Source organism: Budorcas taxicolor, chromosome 15, assembly GCF_023091745.1.
Source record: "Budorcas taxicolor isolate Tak-1 chromosome 15, Takin1.1, whole genome shotgun sequence".
Taxonomy (NCBI): Eukaryota; Metazoa; Chordata; class Mammalia; order Artiodactyla; family Bovidae; genus Budorcas; species Budorcas taxicolor.
The window spans coordinates 37,806,046-37,820,753 of NC_068924.1; the positions used below are offsets into that span (position 1 = coordinate 37,806,046).

At 42.7% G+C, this 14,708-nt stretch overlaps 1 protein-coding gene across 1 annotated transcript in view; it reads left to right on the forward strand.

The window, feature by feature from the left end:
- Positions 1–669: 669 nt before the first annotated feature.
- RRAS2 (RAS related 2) overlaps positions 670–14,708 on the forward strand; it is a 77,656-nt gene continuing 63,617 nt past the window's right edge. The window contains exon 1 of the mRNA XM_052652271.1: positions 670–832. Coding sequence (XP_052508231.1) covers positions 725–832 — 108 coding nt within the window. The 5' untranslated portion in view covers positions 670–724. The remainder of the gene's footprint in view (positions 833–14,708) is intronic.

The following is a 14,708-nucleotide window of genomic DNA, read 5'->3' on the forward strand; positions in this document are numbered from 1 at the left end:
ATCTTCAATCACTGTCATGTACTGTTTTCCATACAGTCATGGTCACCATCTGTACTCTTAAAACAGGATATTTATCCTCCTACAAACTGAGTTAAGATGACAACGGCTCTATTTTTCACACACGCCTTCACATACTGTATTTTTCATCCACACAATCCTTGACAATTCCTGACATATACAGTTATGCTCACACACTGTCTGTCTTCTTCCAGCTCCCACACTTTCACACACACACTCCTCACTCGCACAGGCACACGCGTACACACCCCGCTCAGTCCAGGAACTGGAGGGGCACACCGAAGGGGTCTGAGCCCTACAAGCTCAGCGCCCGAATCTCAGTCCGGGCCAGCGCTGCCCCGCCCCGCCCCGCCCCACCCCCTCATGCATATGCAGCAGCTCGGCCCAGCGGCCCGGCCCCCAGACGGCCATTTGTAGCGGCGCTGGAGGCTGCGTTCGGCAGGCGCTGCGAAGTCGTGTGGAGGAGCGCGCCCCCCGGCCGCCGCAGCTCCTCGCCGTTGCGGTCCCCTAGCTTCTCCGCGCTTCGGGCGGGACCCGACCAGCCCAGGCGCCGCGGTGCCGTCCTGACCAGCCCTCCAGCAGCTCCCGGCGCCCGGGACCCCCGCCCGGCCGCTCGCCCGCAGCCCGCCGGCCGCACACGTCCCCGGAGCCGGGCCTAAGGCGGGCGGCGGCTCGGCGTGGCCGGGCTGGGCTCGGCGGCGTCCCCATGGCCGCGGCCGGCTGGCGGGACGGCTCCGGCCAGGAGAAGTACCGGCTGGTGGTGGTCGGCGGAGGCGGCGTGGGCAAGTCGGCGCTCACCATCCAGTTCATCCAGGTACCTGGAGCGGGCCTGCCCAGGGCGCCGGGGCGGCGGCGGCGGGCGGGGGCTCCCGCTACCTGTGGCGGGGCGGCCGCAGCGACCCCGCCCCGGAGGCGCCGCGCAGGCCGGGCTTGGGGGGCGCGGGTCGGCTCTGCCCTCCTGTTCTGCGGTCTGGGCGTCCAGCTCTTGCCTGCCGGGCGCCCAGCTCGGCGTCCCGGGAGTCGGGCTTCTCAGGAATGTGTCCGGGAGGGCGGAGCTGGCAGGGTGGGAAGCGCAGATCCACCTTATCGCTCCGGCCGCGGCCCGAGCTCTTAGGGAGAAGCAGCGCCGCCGCGCCGAGCTTCCTGCCGTGAGGCCGGGGCGCGGGGCGTAGGGCGTGGGGCTGGAGCCCCGCGCTCTGGGTTTCCAGCCGCCCGGGCCGCCTCCTGCACCATGGGTGCGATCGCGGTGGCAACTTGGCTCCGCGTGGTCTACGAGCTTCTCCGCGCACGCCGAGCCGGAGCTGCCCGCTTCAAGCGGTGTGTTTCTCTTTGTGTGTGTTTGTGCTTTTCTTTTAAGTAATCTCTTAGGTAATATGTCCGGGGGGGAGTGTGTGATAATACCCCAGGGAAATGGTGGCCTCGAGGAAGTTAAGAATGTTCTCTGATAGGGGTGAGACCATTTCCTAGGAATTCCTGGTGCCTTCCTGCCTCTCGTCGTGCCAAGGTGAAGTTTAGGGTGGGCCAGGCTAGGAGACGACCGACCGAGTCGTGCGTTCTGTGTCAGTTCCAGCCAGTCTTCCCCCACCCCCAGTCCTCTCTGGTAGCTGGAGGCGGAAAGTCGGGTTGTAAAGGAAAGGGAGGTCAAATTCTTGGTTCTTAGGATTTGCTTGTGGTAGGAGGTTTGAGTGATCTTTTGGGGGATTATTAAAGAGAGAAGCTCCGGTCTCTGCTTTTGTCAACCTAAAAGGTGTGGCGTATGCTGGGAGAGAATGAAGGTACAGCGTTGTAACAGGTAACAAAGATACATATCAAGAGTGTTGTTAAAATGCTTTGGTGAAATATACCTGTTTGAGCCATTTGCTTTCAGTTGGCATACTTGAATAGCGTATTTCGTTTCACTTAATGTATATAGTGACATTAAAATACAGAGTTCTGTAACATAAATGTGATTGTTACCTGTCCAGTTGACTAAATGAGCAATAATTGCTGTTATACCATTTCAGTGTATTAAAAAGTGCTGCTGAAACCTTTGTATCCAGGAAGAGATGTTTATGTAATGAGCATTTACAGTATACTCGTTAGCGGGTTAAAAAAAAATTCACACTGAGTAAGAGGTGAGATTGGCTTTAGTATAGGAGGCTGCAGAATCGGAGACGCTGTCATGTTATTTCTCATGGGGTCAGGAGATGCTTTAAGTAACTGGCAAAGCAAAACAATTTATAGTTAACTTTTTTTGGGAGCTGTAGCTAGGGGGAGGTGGGAGGTTGGCTAGGAGAGAGAATAATCCTGGGTTCATGTATTAATAAAGAGCATTACCTAAAAGATTTAAATCACAATATATCTTTAGCTTTTTTGATGGGGGTTGGGGAATCCATCTCTGTTTGAATCTGTACGTTAATTATTAAGATATTGGAACTTTTTGTTTTTGGAAATAGTATTAGAAACTATTAAAATGACAGTGATTTCTGTTTGCTTAATGATTTTCTAAATTCATTTGTTAAAGAAGCACTTCCTTTATGAATAGTGATGTACCTAGTTACTCTAGATGATTTAAAAGAAGTAAAACAGGTGTGAGCTTTGAGTCATGCAGAGTTGAGTGCTAAATCTTGCTGTGTTGTTTATTTCTTGGGAGAACATTGCCAGTATATTATTTAGCTTCTCTGAACCTCAATTTTCTTTTCAGTAAAACAGGTCTAATCACACATTCTTCATAATCCTTTAAATTAAGGGACCATCCTTAGCTTTGTATCTAGTGTATACTATGTGCTCCGTTAATGATGGCTCTTATAAGCTTATGTGTACACTTCTGTTAACACATTTAAATGCAAAGGGAGTTCTGAATTGAGGAAAAGTCTGTTTGGGAAGGATTGATAAAAGGACTGTGTAGGCGTGATGGTGGAAAGAGAGGGCATGAGGCGGGGCAGTCATATGCTAGTTTGGAGAGAGGAGGTGTAGGCAAGGAGGAGAGGGGGATTGGCCCCTTACTTGGGACCAGTGGAAGGGAGGAACGTGGGCTCTGACTTTGAGAAGGCTTTCTGGAGAGGTAGAAGAAGCCAGACCTGGATGGAGTCTCAGCTCTACCACTTGCTGCCTGTGTAATCTTAGGCAAATTACTTAATCTCTGGGTACCGTAGTTTTTTCCGACTGTAAATTGGGGAAATACAAAGTACACTTACAGTTCTGAAAATTAACATCTGTCCAGGGCCTGGAACAATGTCTGGTGCATAGTAAGGGTACAAACATTATCATTATTACTATGTTAATCTTAGCTTATGGAGCCAAGGTGACTATCATCTATACTTAATAGAACTATTTATTGTCCAGCTCCTGGGAAATTAAAATTCATTGTTATGATGGTCTCGCATTAGTAATGGAAGGAGAGGAGTCTGCAGAAAGATAATAATCTTAACAGGCAGAAATCAGTCCTCTTTGTAGGTGATCAGGATGACACAAATCAGTTTTATTTATTTTATAAGACTCTTGAGATACAGCACTGTTTTTTACAGTGTTCAGTATGTATTTTTCTATTATGTAATCTTGAGTAGAAGAAATATAATGAAAAAAATTGGGAGTGGAGAACTTAAATCCCAACTTTCTTTAAATTGTTGCCTTTTATATATAAACGGGGCTTCTCTGGTGGCTGAGATGGTAAAGTGTCTGTCTGCAGTGCAGGAGACCTGGGTTCGATCCCTGGGTTGGGAAGATCCCCTGGAGAAGGAAATGGCAGTCCACTCCAGTACTCTTGCCTGGAAAATCTCATGGGCGGAGGAGCCTGGTAGGCTACAGTCCATGGGGTCACAGAGAGTTGGACATGACTGAGTGACTTCACTTTCTTCCTTTCTGTGCATATAAAGAGCTACAAAATTAGGAAATTAAGGCAATAATTACTTGATTGAGATGGCTTTTCCTGTTTAAAAATAAATGCAACACATCATGAAACATCCATGACTGATAATATAAAATATTATTAAGAGTAAATGTGTGTACATGAACTCCTTGTTTCTGTTCATAGTTTTCTGAAAGTACTGTTGGTAAATAGAAGCCCTCGGTGATGAGTGGACTCTCTAGTTAGAAAATGATTTTAACACGGTACAGAGTGAAATGGAGAAGAGAGTTGGCTCTCTGGGTTCTAGGTCTCCCTCCTCAGGTGATTCTGGAGAGTCTTTGAGTCTTCTGTAATCTCTTCGGGGCTTTATTTTCTTCTCCATAAAATGTTGGGCTTGGGTGAACAAATCGCTTCCTCACTCCTGTGTGATTGATATTTAAGTAATGAATGCTGACCCCATTTTGAGTTGGGAAAACTTGATCATTCGGGAGTTGATTTTCAGAAATAATGGAGTAACCATTGTGGTTTCTGGCAACTCTGAGAAAAGACCATACATGTTTTACACAAAGAGAGGAATTTCCCAGCCTCTGTTCTTCACTTAGCATCCTTACTTGTTATTCACAGTTTGTCAGATTTTGAGCTGTGTAGGGGTAGCTGACTTCTCAGGTATCAAGTTTTAGTCAGTCTTACAACCTGTTAGCCTGGACTTGACTCAGATGTTGCTTTTTACGCAATTTATCTTTTGTGCAATCCCCTTCCATTGCTTTTTCCTGGGACAGAGATCTCAGAAGCTGTTTCAAGGCACATGCATTTGTGTTAAAGTTAATTGATCTTGGTAAGTTTAGATTCCTGAATTGCTTTTTGTTGCTACATCTTGAACACATTAGAAATCACTTAAAGTAACTTTTATCTAAGAATTTGAAATTATACTGTGGATGGCATATGCAGACTTGATGGACATGAATGTGAGTAAGCTCTCGGAGTTGGTGATGGACAGAGAAGCCTGGCGTGCTGCTGTCCATGGGTTTGCAGAGTTGGACACAACTGAGCGACTGAACTGAACTGTGGACTTGTCTTTTAGTGTGAAAATTACTATTCTACATTTTCAGAGTAGTTTACAAATGAATTCTTAGCATTGAAAAATAAGGTACCCCTCCTAGTGGTGTTTTACATACTGGAGATTTCCTCATTTTGTTAGGATGAAATGGTTCTTTTGGCAGTTCTAGGTACACTTGCTAGGCACTCAAGAAAGAACACCTTCTTTTAGAGAATGATCGCTTTTGTTAGAGGAGAAATTCTAACCCAGAGAGTCTTAAAACTCATTATTTTTATTCATTTCTGACCTGTGTGTGTGTGTATGTGCGCGCGTGCAGATGTGCGCAAGCCTGTGTCTTGTCTTGGAATGGGAAGTTGAAGGAGTTTAGTGGGGATACTTCTGTTGAATAGGTTAAGAATTCTGCTTTCCTTTGGTATAGTACCATTCGAAGGCAAAATGATGACAGGCAGCTGCGTACTGGAATGGGATTTTTAATTCATCTGTATTACTGAAATGTTAAGGGTCTTTCCTAAGCTTTTAAATTAGCCTGTTTAATTCAGTGAGGAAAATAAATTGATAAAGTGAGGAAGGAGAGCAGAAATACTTTCTTGAAGCTGTATTATTTAAAATTTTTTTAAGATTTCTTTTTCAAATTAAAATTGATCTCATAAAAGAAACAGATTTTGTGATGCTACATGAACTTGTTAATTCATTTCTTTTTTTTTTTTTTCCTTTTGCTAAGGAAAAATAGAAGTCTCTTAGGGTATTTGTTTCTTGTTGAAAAGTGATAATGAGTAAAAGACTTTGACTCTACTTGTAAACAACATAGGGTTAATTGTCATTGAATCTTCCTGAATGACCTTGATCTTGAATTAATTTGGCTAGAGCCACCCATTCTCGGGTTGAGATCGGCATTTCAAGTAATGTCCTTGGTAGGCTTTTGATTTACTTCTATTTCTCAAAGGAAAATGTCTCTCAGGCCTTTATGAAAAAGACAAAAGTGTGTATACATTTACTCACATATTTTCTGTGTAGTTCTGAAAGAAGCAAAGAAATATGACTAAAATTGTGCTACTGGAGTTATTTGTAAATTATATTTTAGTTTCAGCATTTTGTAAAAGCAATATGATTGTTTATTGGTTATGTAACATTAAATAGTTTAATTAAAATACGTTTACAGAATTTGTGAATGTTCAGTACTGAATGTATGGATATACATGCCAACATGATAGCTGATGTTGCTTTTTAAAAAAACTTTTACCCAGTTTTCCCAAATGCTACCATTTTACCATATTTGTTTTATTCTCCCCAAATAAACAGTTTTTTCCTGAATCATCTGAGTGTAGGTTGAAGACAATGCCCCTTTATTTTTAAATACTTCCTTGTATATTTCCTAAATGCAAGGGCACTTGCTTATAAACATAGTGTATAACCTAAATCAGAAATTAATATTGATATATTATTAATGTAATATGCAGAACTTAGATTTTGCCAGTTGTCCAGATAGTGCCCTTTATAGCAAAAGAAAACTCTCAGATTATGCAGTACATTTTGTTTCCGTGTCTTTAATTTGGAACAGTTCTTTCATCTTTATTTTTAAAATGTTTGTTTGGCTGCATCTGGTGATGGTTGCATCACGTATTGATCTTTGTTGCATCATGCAGGGTCTTTTGTTGCAGCGCAGGTTCTCTAATTGTCTTGAGGGCTCCGGAGCGTGAGGGCTCAGTAGTTGGGATGTGTAGGCTTAGTTGCTCCATGGCAGGTGGAGTCTTAGTTCCCAGACCAGGGATTGAACCCATGTCCCCTTGCATTGCAAGGCAGATTCTTAACCACTGGACCACCAAGGAAGTCCCAGGTCTTTGTGTTTTATGACATGGACATTTTTGAATACAAGTTAGTTATGTATAGAGTTCCTTCGGTTTGAATTTGTTTCTTCATGGTTTCTTCATTCATTTTGGGCGCAGGAATAGCAGAAGTGTGTTCTCAGTGCGTTATATCAGGAGATATAATCAATATTCAGTTGATTTGACTGGATTCTGTAGTTGATTTAACAGCATAGGTGTTTACCTTTTGACTCAGTGCTCCCAAATCAACAAATTTACCCTGGAAGTGTACTTCCAGTAGTATTAAAATATAAGTGCATGGGGCCACAGCATTGTTTGTAATTTAAAAAATTAGAAGCAGCCTACAGGATAGAGAGGGGTTGAATAGAATATGGTACATTCACCCAGTAGAAAATTCTGCAGCTATAAAAAGAACTGATGGGAAATGCGTTCCAGGATAAATTGTTCAGTGAAAAATACAAAGTACAAAGGTATTTACTGTATTTGTGATATATTACTTTTAGTGTAGGAAAGAAGAGGAAATAAAATAACAAACGTATTTACTGATTGGGGCAAAAAGCACAGAAATGGGTAAATCAGATGTTAAAGAGATGACTGGTGAGCTCTGTGTGTGGGTAGGGATGAGGGGAAAGGGATTGAGGGCCTATTCTGAGGATCCTTTTCTGATTCATGGAACCATGTTTAAGGTTTCACACGCTCAGTATATAAACAGCAAACACCAATAAAATCAAAGGTGGAATACTAACAAAACAAATAAACTGAACCTTATTTCAAATGACTGACATAACCACACTGAAGGAGGAAAAGAAAAAAAACAGTAATGTAACTTTTGAACCCAGCGTTTGGACTATGTCCTCAGGATAAAGACGAACTCTAAACAAACACTGAACTCTGGATAACAGGCCTTTTTTTCCCCTATCTTCCTCACAGCAGCATAGGGTTTGCAATTCTGAAACAATTTTCTATCCTAGGATTAAGTAGATAAGTAAACGTGTTGTGGAAAATGGGAGCCAAATTCCTTATAGTCGAAGAAGGGAGTTATAAGTGTGGAAAGGGTGAAGGCTAGGAAGCACTCGATGCAAAGTTGGAATTGAGAACACTGGCATACGATTGTTAGGGGAAGCACACTGACTGAAACCACCCACCCTGACCAGACACCGTAATAACCATTTGCGTGAGTTATTTTATGACAGGAGGTCCTGGTAAGGAACAGGAAACTAACAAGGCACCGCCAGCCAGAAGAGTTCAGGAAAGGTCAAAAGGAGACGCCACGTGTCCGACCACCTCCCAGAATCCTTCTAGCTGGCATCCATCTTGGCTGAGCAGTGTGTGCACCACCAGGAAGGACTCTGAGTCAGTGACTGGCTAAAGAAAACCCAGAGGCTAATCCCATCACAGTAAAGCCCAAGCCGCCGTGAACCGAAAGCTGTGAACTGCATGGCAGAGCAGTTCTCCTGGGTTCCCTTACCCTCCTGCTCTGCCCAGGTGCCCCTTCCCAGTAAAGTCTCTTGCTTTGTCAGCACGTGTGTCTCCTTGGACAGTTCATTTCCAAGTGTTAGACAAGAGCCCACTCTTGGGCCCTGGAAGTGGTCCCCCATCTTAGAACTCATAGTTTAAAAAGTATATACTAAGATATAGACATAAGTGTGTGTGGCTCCTCATACATACATCTATACATCTTTTTTCCAGCTATGTCTGCTGAGAATGCATAGAAACAATGACCCCCTATTAGCAGTGAGAACACCTAATGCCAGATCTTGGGTGCTAAGTACCATTCTTTACTAAAAGGAACCTTGGAGAAATGACTGATCCCTGGGCTGGGGCAGGGAGAAGTAGAAGATGAACTTGGAGCATCTTTACCAGGAAGTAAGAGGTGCTCAGTGTCAACTACAAATTGTCTCTTGCCAAGAGCATTGCCAGTGTCTGAACAGCAAGGGCATTTGCCATCTGCCTCTGTGGAGATTGAACCCTGTGCTCCTGCCACTGTTGACCTTCAGCAGCCCCCGAGGGAGTTCAGACGGAATGCAGTACTCTGTGTCCAGGGAATCCCGTGGGACAAGTCTTTAGATAGTTGGATACTTTGAGGAACTGATTTTATGATCCTAGTCCTTGTATCTCCTCATATCTAGAAAAGCACTAAATCCCTTCATTGATGACATCAGATCCTTGTGACTAGCAGAAAACCTTTTGTAAAATGAGTGCGTAATGGTATTGAACTCCTGCTTCACCCAAACCTTGTATCTTGGCCTTACCCCACTGCCTCTTTGGAGGCGTGTCTCAGAGCTATGTGGGGAGCTGCCTTCTGGGCGGCAGTTCTCATTTTGCCCTAAATGAAACTTGACTTGCAGCTCTCAAGTTGTGCACCTTTTTTGGTCGACATCAGAAAACAAAATGATGGTGGCATGTCAAAGAGACAGAGCCAGCCTGGAAGAAGGCCCACTGTCTAACACTGGGATAAGCTTCCCAGGCGGTGCTAATGGTCAAGAACCTGCCTGCCAGTGCAGGAGATGTAAGAAACCTGGGTTTGATCCCTGGAGATCCCTTGGAGGAGGGCAGGGCCACCTGCTTCCTTGCCTGGAGAATCCCATGGACAGGGGAGCCTGGCAGGCTGTGACCCATGGGGTCACAAAGAGTCAGACATGACTGAAGTGACATGCAACTCTGGGATAGTCTCATCATCAAAATAATGATAGTAATTGATTATTGCCCATAAATAAAAAATCTAAGAATCCATAGGGATAAATAAATTAAGGAGGAAGGGAAGTTCTTCCTTAGATTTGATGAGTAAACATGGAAGAAATAGTGGAATTAGAAAATCAACATTTGGCAGTCAAACAGCTGATTTAAGTAAGAATCATGCTCTGCTGCTAAGTCATGTCAGTCGTGTTCGACTCTGTGCGACCCCATAGATGGCAGCCCACCAGACTCCCTCATCCCTGGGATTCTCTAGGCAAGAACCAATGAGTGGGTTGCCATTTCCTTCTCCAATGCATGACAGTGAAAAGTGAAAGTGAAGTCGCTCAGTAAGAATCATAAATGGATTTAAAAGTAGTGGGTAAAAGTTTGAGAGTAGCTGGATATTAACATAGTCGTAAAGTATCTGCCCATAGTGAGTGAGTGAGTGAAGTCGCTCAGTCGTGTCCGACTCTTTGTGACCCCGTGGACTGTAGCTTACCAGGCTCCTCCGTTCGTAGGGTTCTCCAGGCGAGAATACTGAAGTGGGTTGCCATTTCCTTCTTCAGGGGATCTTCCTGACCCGGGGATCGAACCCAGGTCTACAGCATTGCAGGCAGATGCTTTACCCTCTTAGCCACATAAGGTATTGTTAATTATCAAGGAGAAGATAATAGCCACATGGAAGAAACCTGGCTGATGCTTTGACCGAAGTGATCCAAGTTAACATTTTGACATTGCTTTAGGTAAAGATAATCAGCAGAGTTTTATTCAGTTATGCTAGTGAGATCTGGTCTTCACAGTTACCTTAGCCTGAAGGAACCACCTTGAGGCAAAAAGGGAACCAACTTTCTCTCTAAGGAGAAAATTTTTGCTTAATTTTATAGACAGATGCCCTTTGAGGAAAACGTTGATAGTTAAGCCAATTCAGATTTTGGCCACGATTTTAGCATGATATCCTTACTTTGCACTAATCTTGCCTTTTGCTATGTAGATTTTCCTCCCTTGTGTTGTGTGGTGGATTTGAAAAATAAATTCTTTCTCTCTCCCTCTTTTTTTTTTTTTTACTACTTGGATTTACCTTAAAATTATTCATATTCTTAAACATTCTATTAGAATAGTTGCCATTTCTAGTTGTAGAAAATGAGGAATTTAGCAGTTTTGTTTGCTGTTTTCACTCACCCTTTTCATAAATTTCAGTTCAGTCGCTCATTCGTGTCCAACTCTTTGTGACCCCATGAACCACAGCACGCCAGGCCTCCCTGTCCATCACCAACTCCAGGAGGTTACCCAAACCCATGTCCATTGTGTCGGTGATACCATCCAACCATCTCATCTGTCGTTCCTTTCTCCTCCTGCCCTCAATCTTTCTCAGCATCAGGGTCTTTTCCAATGAGTCAGCTCTTCATATGAGGTGGCCAAAGTATTGGAGTTTCAGCTTCAGCATCAGTCCTTGCAATGAACACCCAGGACTGATCTCCTTTAGGACGGGCTGGTTGGATCTCCTGTCCTTAAAGTAGCTAAAAGTGTGTGTGACTGCACTGTTTTAAGAGATTGTTTTTTGTCTTTTGCATTTGATTTTGTTATTATAATTGTAATAGTAAATATTGTTGTTCAGTCGCTCAGTCGTGTCCAACTCTTTGTGACCCCATAGACTGCAGCCTGCCAGGCTTCTCTCTCCTTCACCATCTTCTGGAGTTTGCTCAAATTTATGTCCATTGAGTCAGTGATGCCATCCAACTATCCTGCCCTCTCCTTTCTCATTAGGAACATTTCTTACCATTCTAACTAATTTCAGTCCTAACAAGCAATCCTCATGAACAGCTGGTTTTTATTTTGAATTGTTATTTAGAGAACACTTTCAAGTACTTTTAAAATTTAAAGATTAACCTTACATTAATTTTTAAGATTCAGTTTTAATATTAAAATTTTACTTTTGCATGATAAATAATGAGTATAAAATTATTGGGTCCTAAGATTTTTGTATTGAAACAGTTGGAGGTGCTGCTTTACTTATCTTTCATGTCTTTGCTTTTATCTCACTAGCCTCAAGTTTCTGTTCTGCAGGAGTAACTTGTTTTCTGTTTGTATGGTTGTAGCCTTCTTTTATCATTGGAAATGGAAACATTTGTCAGGATATGACTGTAAGTATTTCTCTGTTCAGTAGTTTTCCCTGAGAAATGATGAAACATTCTCAGGTCTGGGAAGGTTTTCTTCTTCCTTTTTGAAGTCATTTTCTCAGTTATCTTTTGAAATACCTATTTGTGCATTGATTCTTTGAAATCATTGTTTCATATATTCTTAAGTTAATCAATGAAAAGGCTAAGATAGTCTGTCTCCATTCAAGAATTTGTCACATTTGCCTTCTGTATCACTGAAATTTCTGGATGTCAGATTGAAGTACTCTCTTAAACAGGTATAATACCCTTGATGCTACTGCTAAGTCGCTTCAGTCGTGTCCAACTTTGCGACCCCATAGACGGCAGCCCACCAGGCTCCCCTGTCCCTGGGATTTTCCAGGCAAGAACCCTGGAGTGGGTTGCCATTTCCTTCTCCAATGCATGAAAGTAAAAAGTGAAAGTGAAGTCACTCAGTCGTGTCTGACTCTTAGCAACCCCATGGACTGCAGCCTACCAGGGTCCTCCGTCCATGGGATTTTCCAGGCAAGAGTTCTGGAGTGGGGTGCCATTGCCTTCTCCGAATACCCTTGATATTTCAGTCTAATAGTAATCAGTAGTGATGTTCTTTTGTCTGAAGGCCACAAAACTGGTATTTTTAAAGCTTGGTACTGCTTAAAGAAAAATTTCTTGACAGGGAAGGGTTTTTTCTTGAGTGGCAGAATGTGTTGTTTAAATTTATCCCCTTATGATGAGTTGACCTTAGTCATTCTTGGTGTTGGAAGTAAAGAACTGGCTTTGATCTGTTTGCTGTTCAAGGGACTCTCAAGAGTCTTCTCCAGACTCTTCAGACTCTGCAGTCTTCTCCAGACCACAATTCAAAAGCATCAGTTCTTAGTGCTCAGCCTTCTTTGTGGTCCAACTTTCACATCTGTACATGACTACTGGAAAAACAGTAGCTTTGACTATATATACCTTTGTTGGCAAAGTAATGTCTGCTTTTTAATACACTATTTAGGTTTGTCGTAGCTTTCTTTTTTTCATTTTCACTTCATTTCGTTTCTTTTTATTTTTGGAGAATTAGGGATGGTTAAGAGGATAGTTTTCAAGTTTACTAATACTTAAAATTTAACCTTTCTGCATTGCGGCAAGTAGAAGAAGCTTTGAAAGATAGTCAGGGGAGTGTGTGTGTCTGTGTGTGAAGCTGTAAAATGCATATCAAGGCAAAGGTGTTTTTGTTGTAGGTACAGAAATCAGTATGGCCTAGACTCAAAAGCTGCAGTGCTTGCTTCAGTGTGTGTATGTGTGTGTTGGGGGCGGGGGGCGGCAGCATATGTGTATGTAACCTGAAATATGCTTATTTTATGTGTATTTTGTATAGATTTTTTCCCACTATTTCATACATAAACTTCTTTTATGCTTTCTCCTGTCTTATTTATTGGCTGTGCTGGGTCTTTGTTGCTGCATGAAGGCTTTCTCTAGCTGTGCCAAGTGGGTGCTACGTGTGGTGCACAGACTTCTCATTGTGGTGGCTTCTCTAGCTGCAGGGCGCAGGCTCGAGGCTCACCAGCTTCAGTGGTTGTGGCGTGCACAGGTTCTAGAGTGCAGGCTCAGTAGTTGTGGCACATGAGCTTAATTGCCCCGTGGCATGTGGAATCTTCCTGGACCAGGGATCAACCCTGTGTCTCCTGCACTGGCAGTCAGATTTTTAACCACTGGACTACCAGGGAAGTCCTCCTTTCTTTAAAAAATGAGAATAATTGCTCTTTATTTCTTACAGTACCGCTTTAAGTAACTTCTCTGCTATAATTTATATTTTTAAATGTATTAAAGGATTCCTAGTAAGAGGTTTTCTAGAATGTTTCTTACATTACCATCATCATAAAGTCTGCAGTATCCTTAAATGACTTTTGAAAAGGCATTCTAAGACTGATTTTGCATTGTTTGTTTAAAATGAAATGTTGTGCTCTTTATGAATTCTTAGATAATTTTAATTTCAGTTTAGATATCCCCTTAATTTTGACGTGATTTAAATTTGGGGAAGGATTGAGTGGCTCTCTTTCTAAATTCCTAGCTTTGTTGGGCTATGGTCAAAGAATGTGACCTGTAAATTCCCTGTTTTGGAACATTAAGAAGTTTTAATGGACAAACATGCTGTTGATTTTTGTAAATATTCCAAGAACAAGAGAGAAGAATATTTGTAGCTTATAAGGTACAAGGTTTTACATAAATCTGTTCTAGAATTTGTTGATTGTATTATTCAAATCTTCTGTAGACTTTTTTCTTCAGCATTCTGTAAAACTCTGAAATACGTTGATTAAATTTCCCATGAAGATTATGTTTTAATTTTTTCCTTGCATTTCTAATTTTGCTTTATTTTGATATCATTATTTGGTATATAAAGTGTTAATAATGATTACATCTTTCTTATAAGTAGTATCAGTCTTGTGCCAAGTTTTACTTTGAATGTCAACCTGTAGTATTAATGTTGCCATTTTGGATTTTTGTTTGTATGCATTTATTTCATTTATATTTGCTATTTTTGGTGGCCATTTTATAGTTGTTCAGTTTCTAAGTCATGTCTGACTCTTTGTGAGCCCAAGGACTGCAGCATGCCAGGATTCTCTGCCCTTCATTCTCTCCTGGAGTTTGCTCAGATTCATGTCCAGTGAGTTGATTATCCTATCTGGTACTAGTACTAGTTTGCCTCAGTCGTGTCCAGCTCTTTGTGACCCCATGGACTGTAGCCCACCAGTCTCCTCCCTCCATGGGATTCTCCAGGCAAGAATACTGGAGTGGGTTGCCATTTCCTTCTTGAGGGGATGTTCCCGACGCAGGGATCGAACCCTGGTCTCCTGCATTGCAAGGAGACGCTTTAACCTCTGAGCCACCAGGGAAGCCCTGATTTTCCTATCTCATCATCTAATGGTGGCTCAGTGGTAACGAATCCACTTGCAGTGCAGGAAAATGGGTTCAATTCCTGGGTTGGGAAGATCCTTAAAAAAGGAAATGGCAGCCCACTCAAATATTCTTGCCTAGAGAATCCCGTGGACAGAGGAGCCTGGCTGGCCACAGTCCCTGGGGTTGCAAAGAGTCTGACGTGACCAAAGCGACTTCACATATCTAATCCACTGCCACCTCCCTTCTCCTTTTGCCTTCAATCTTTCCCAGCATCTTTTGCTTTCACTCTTTTC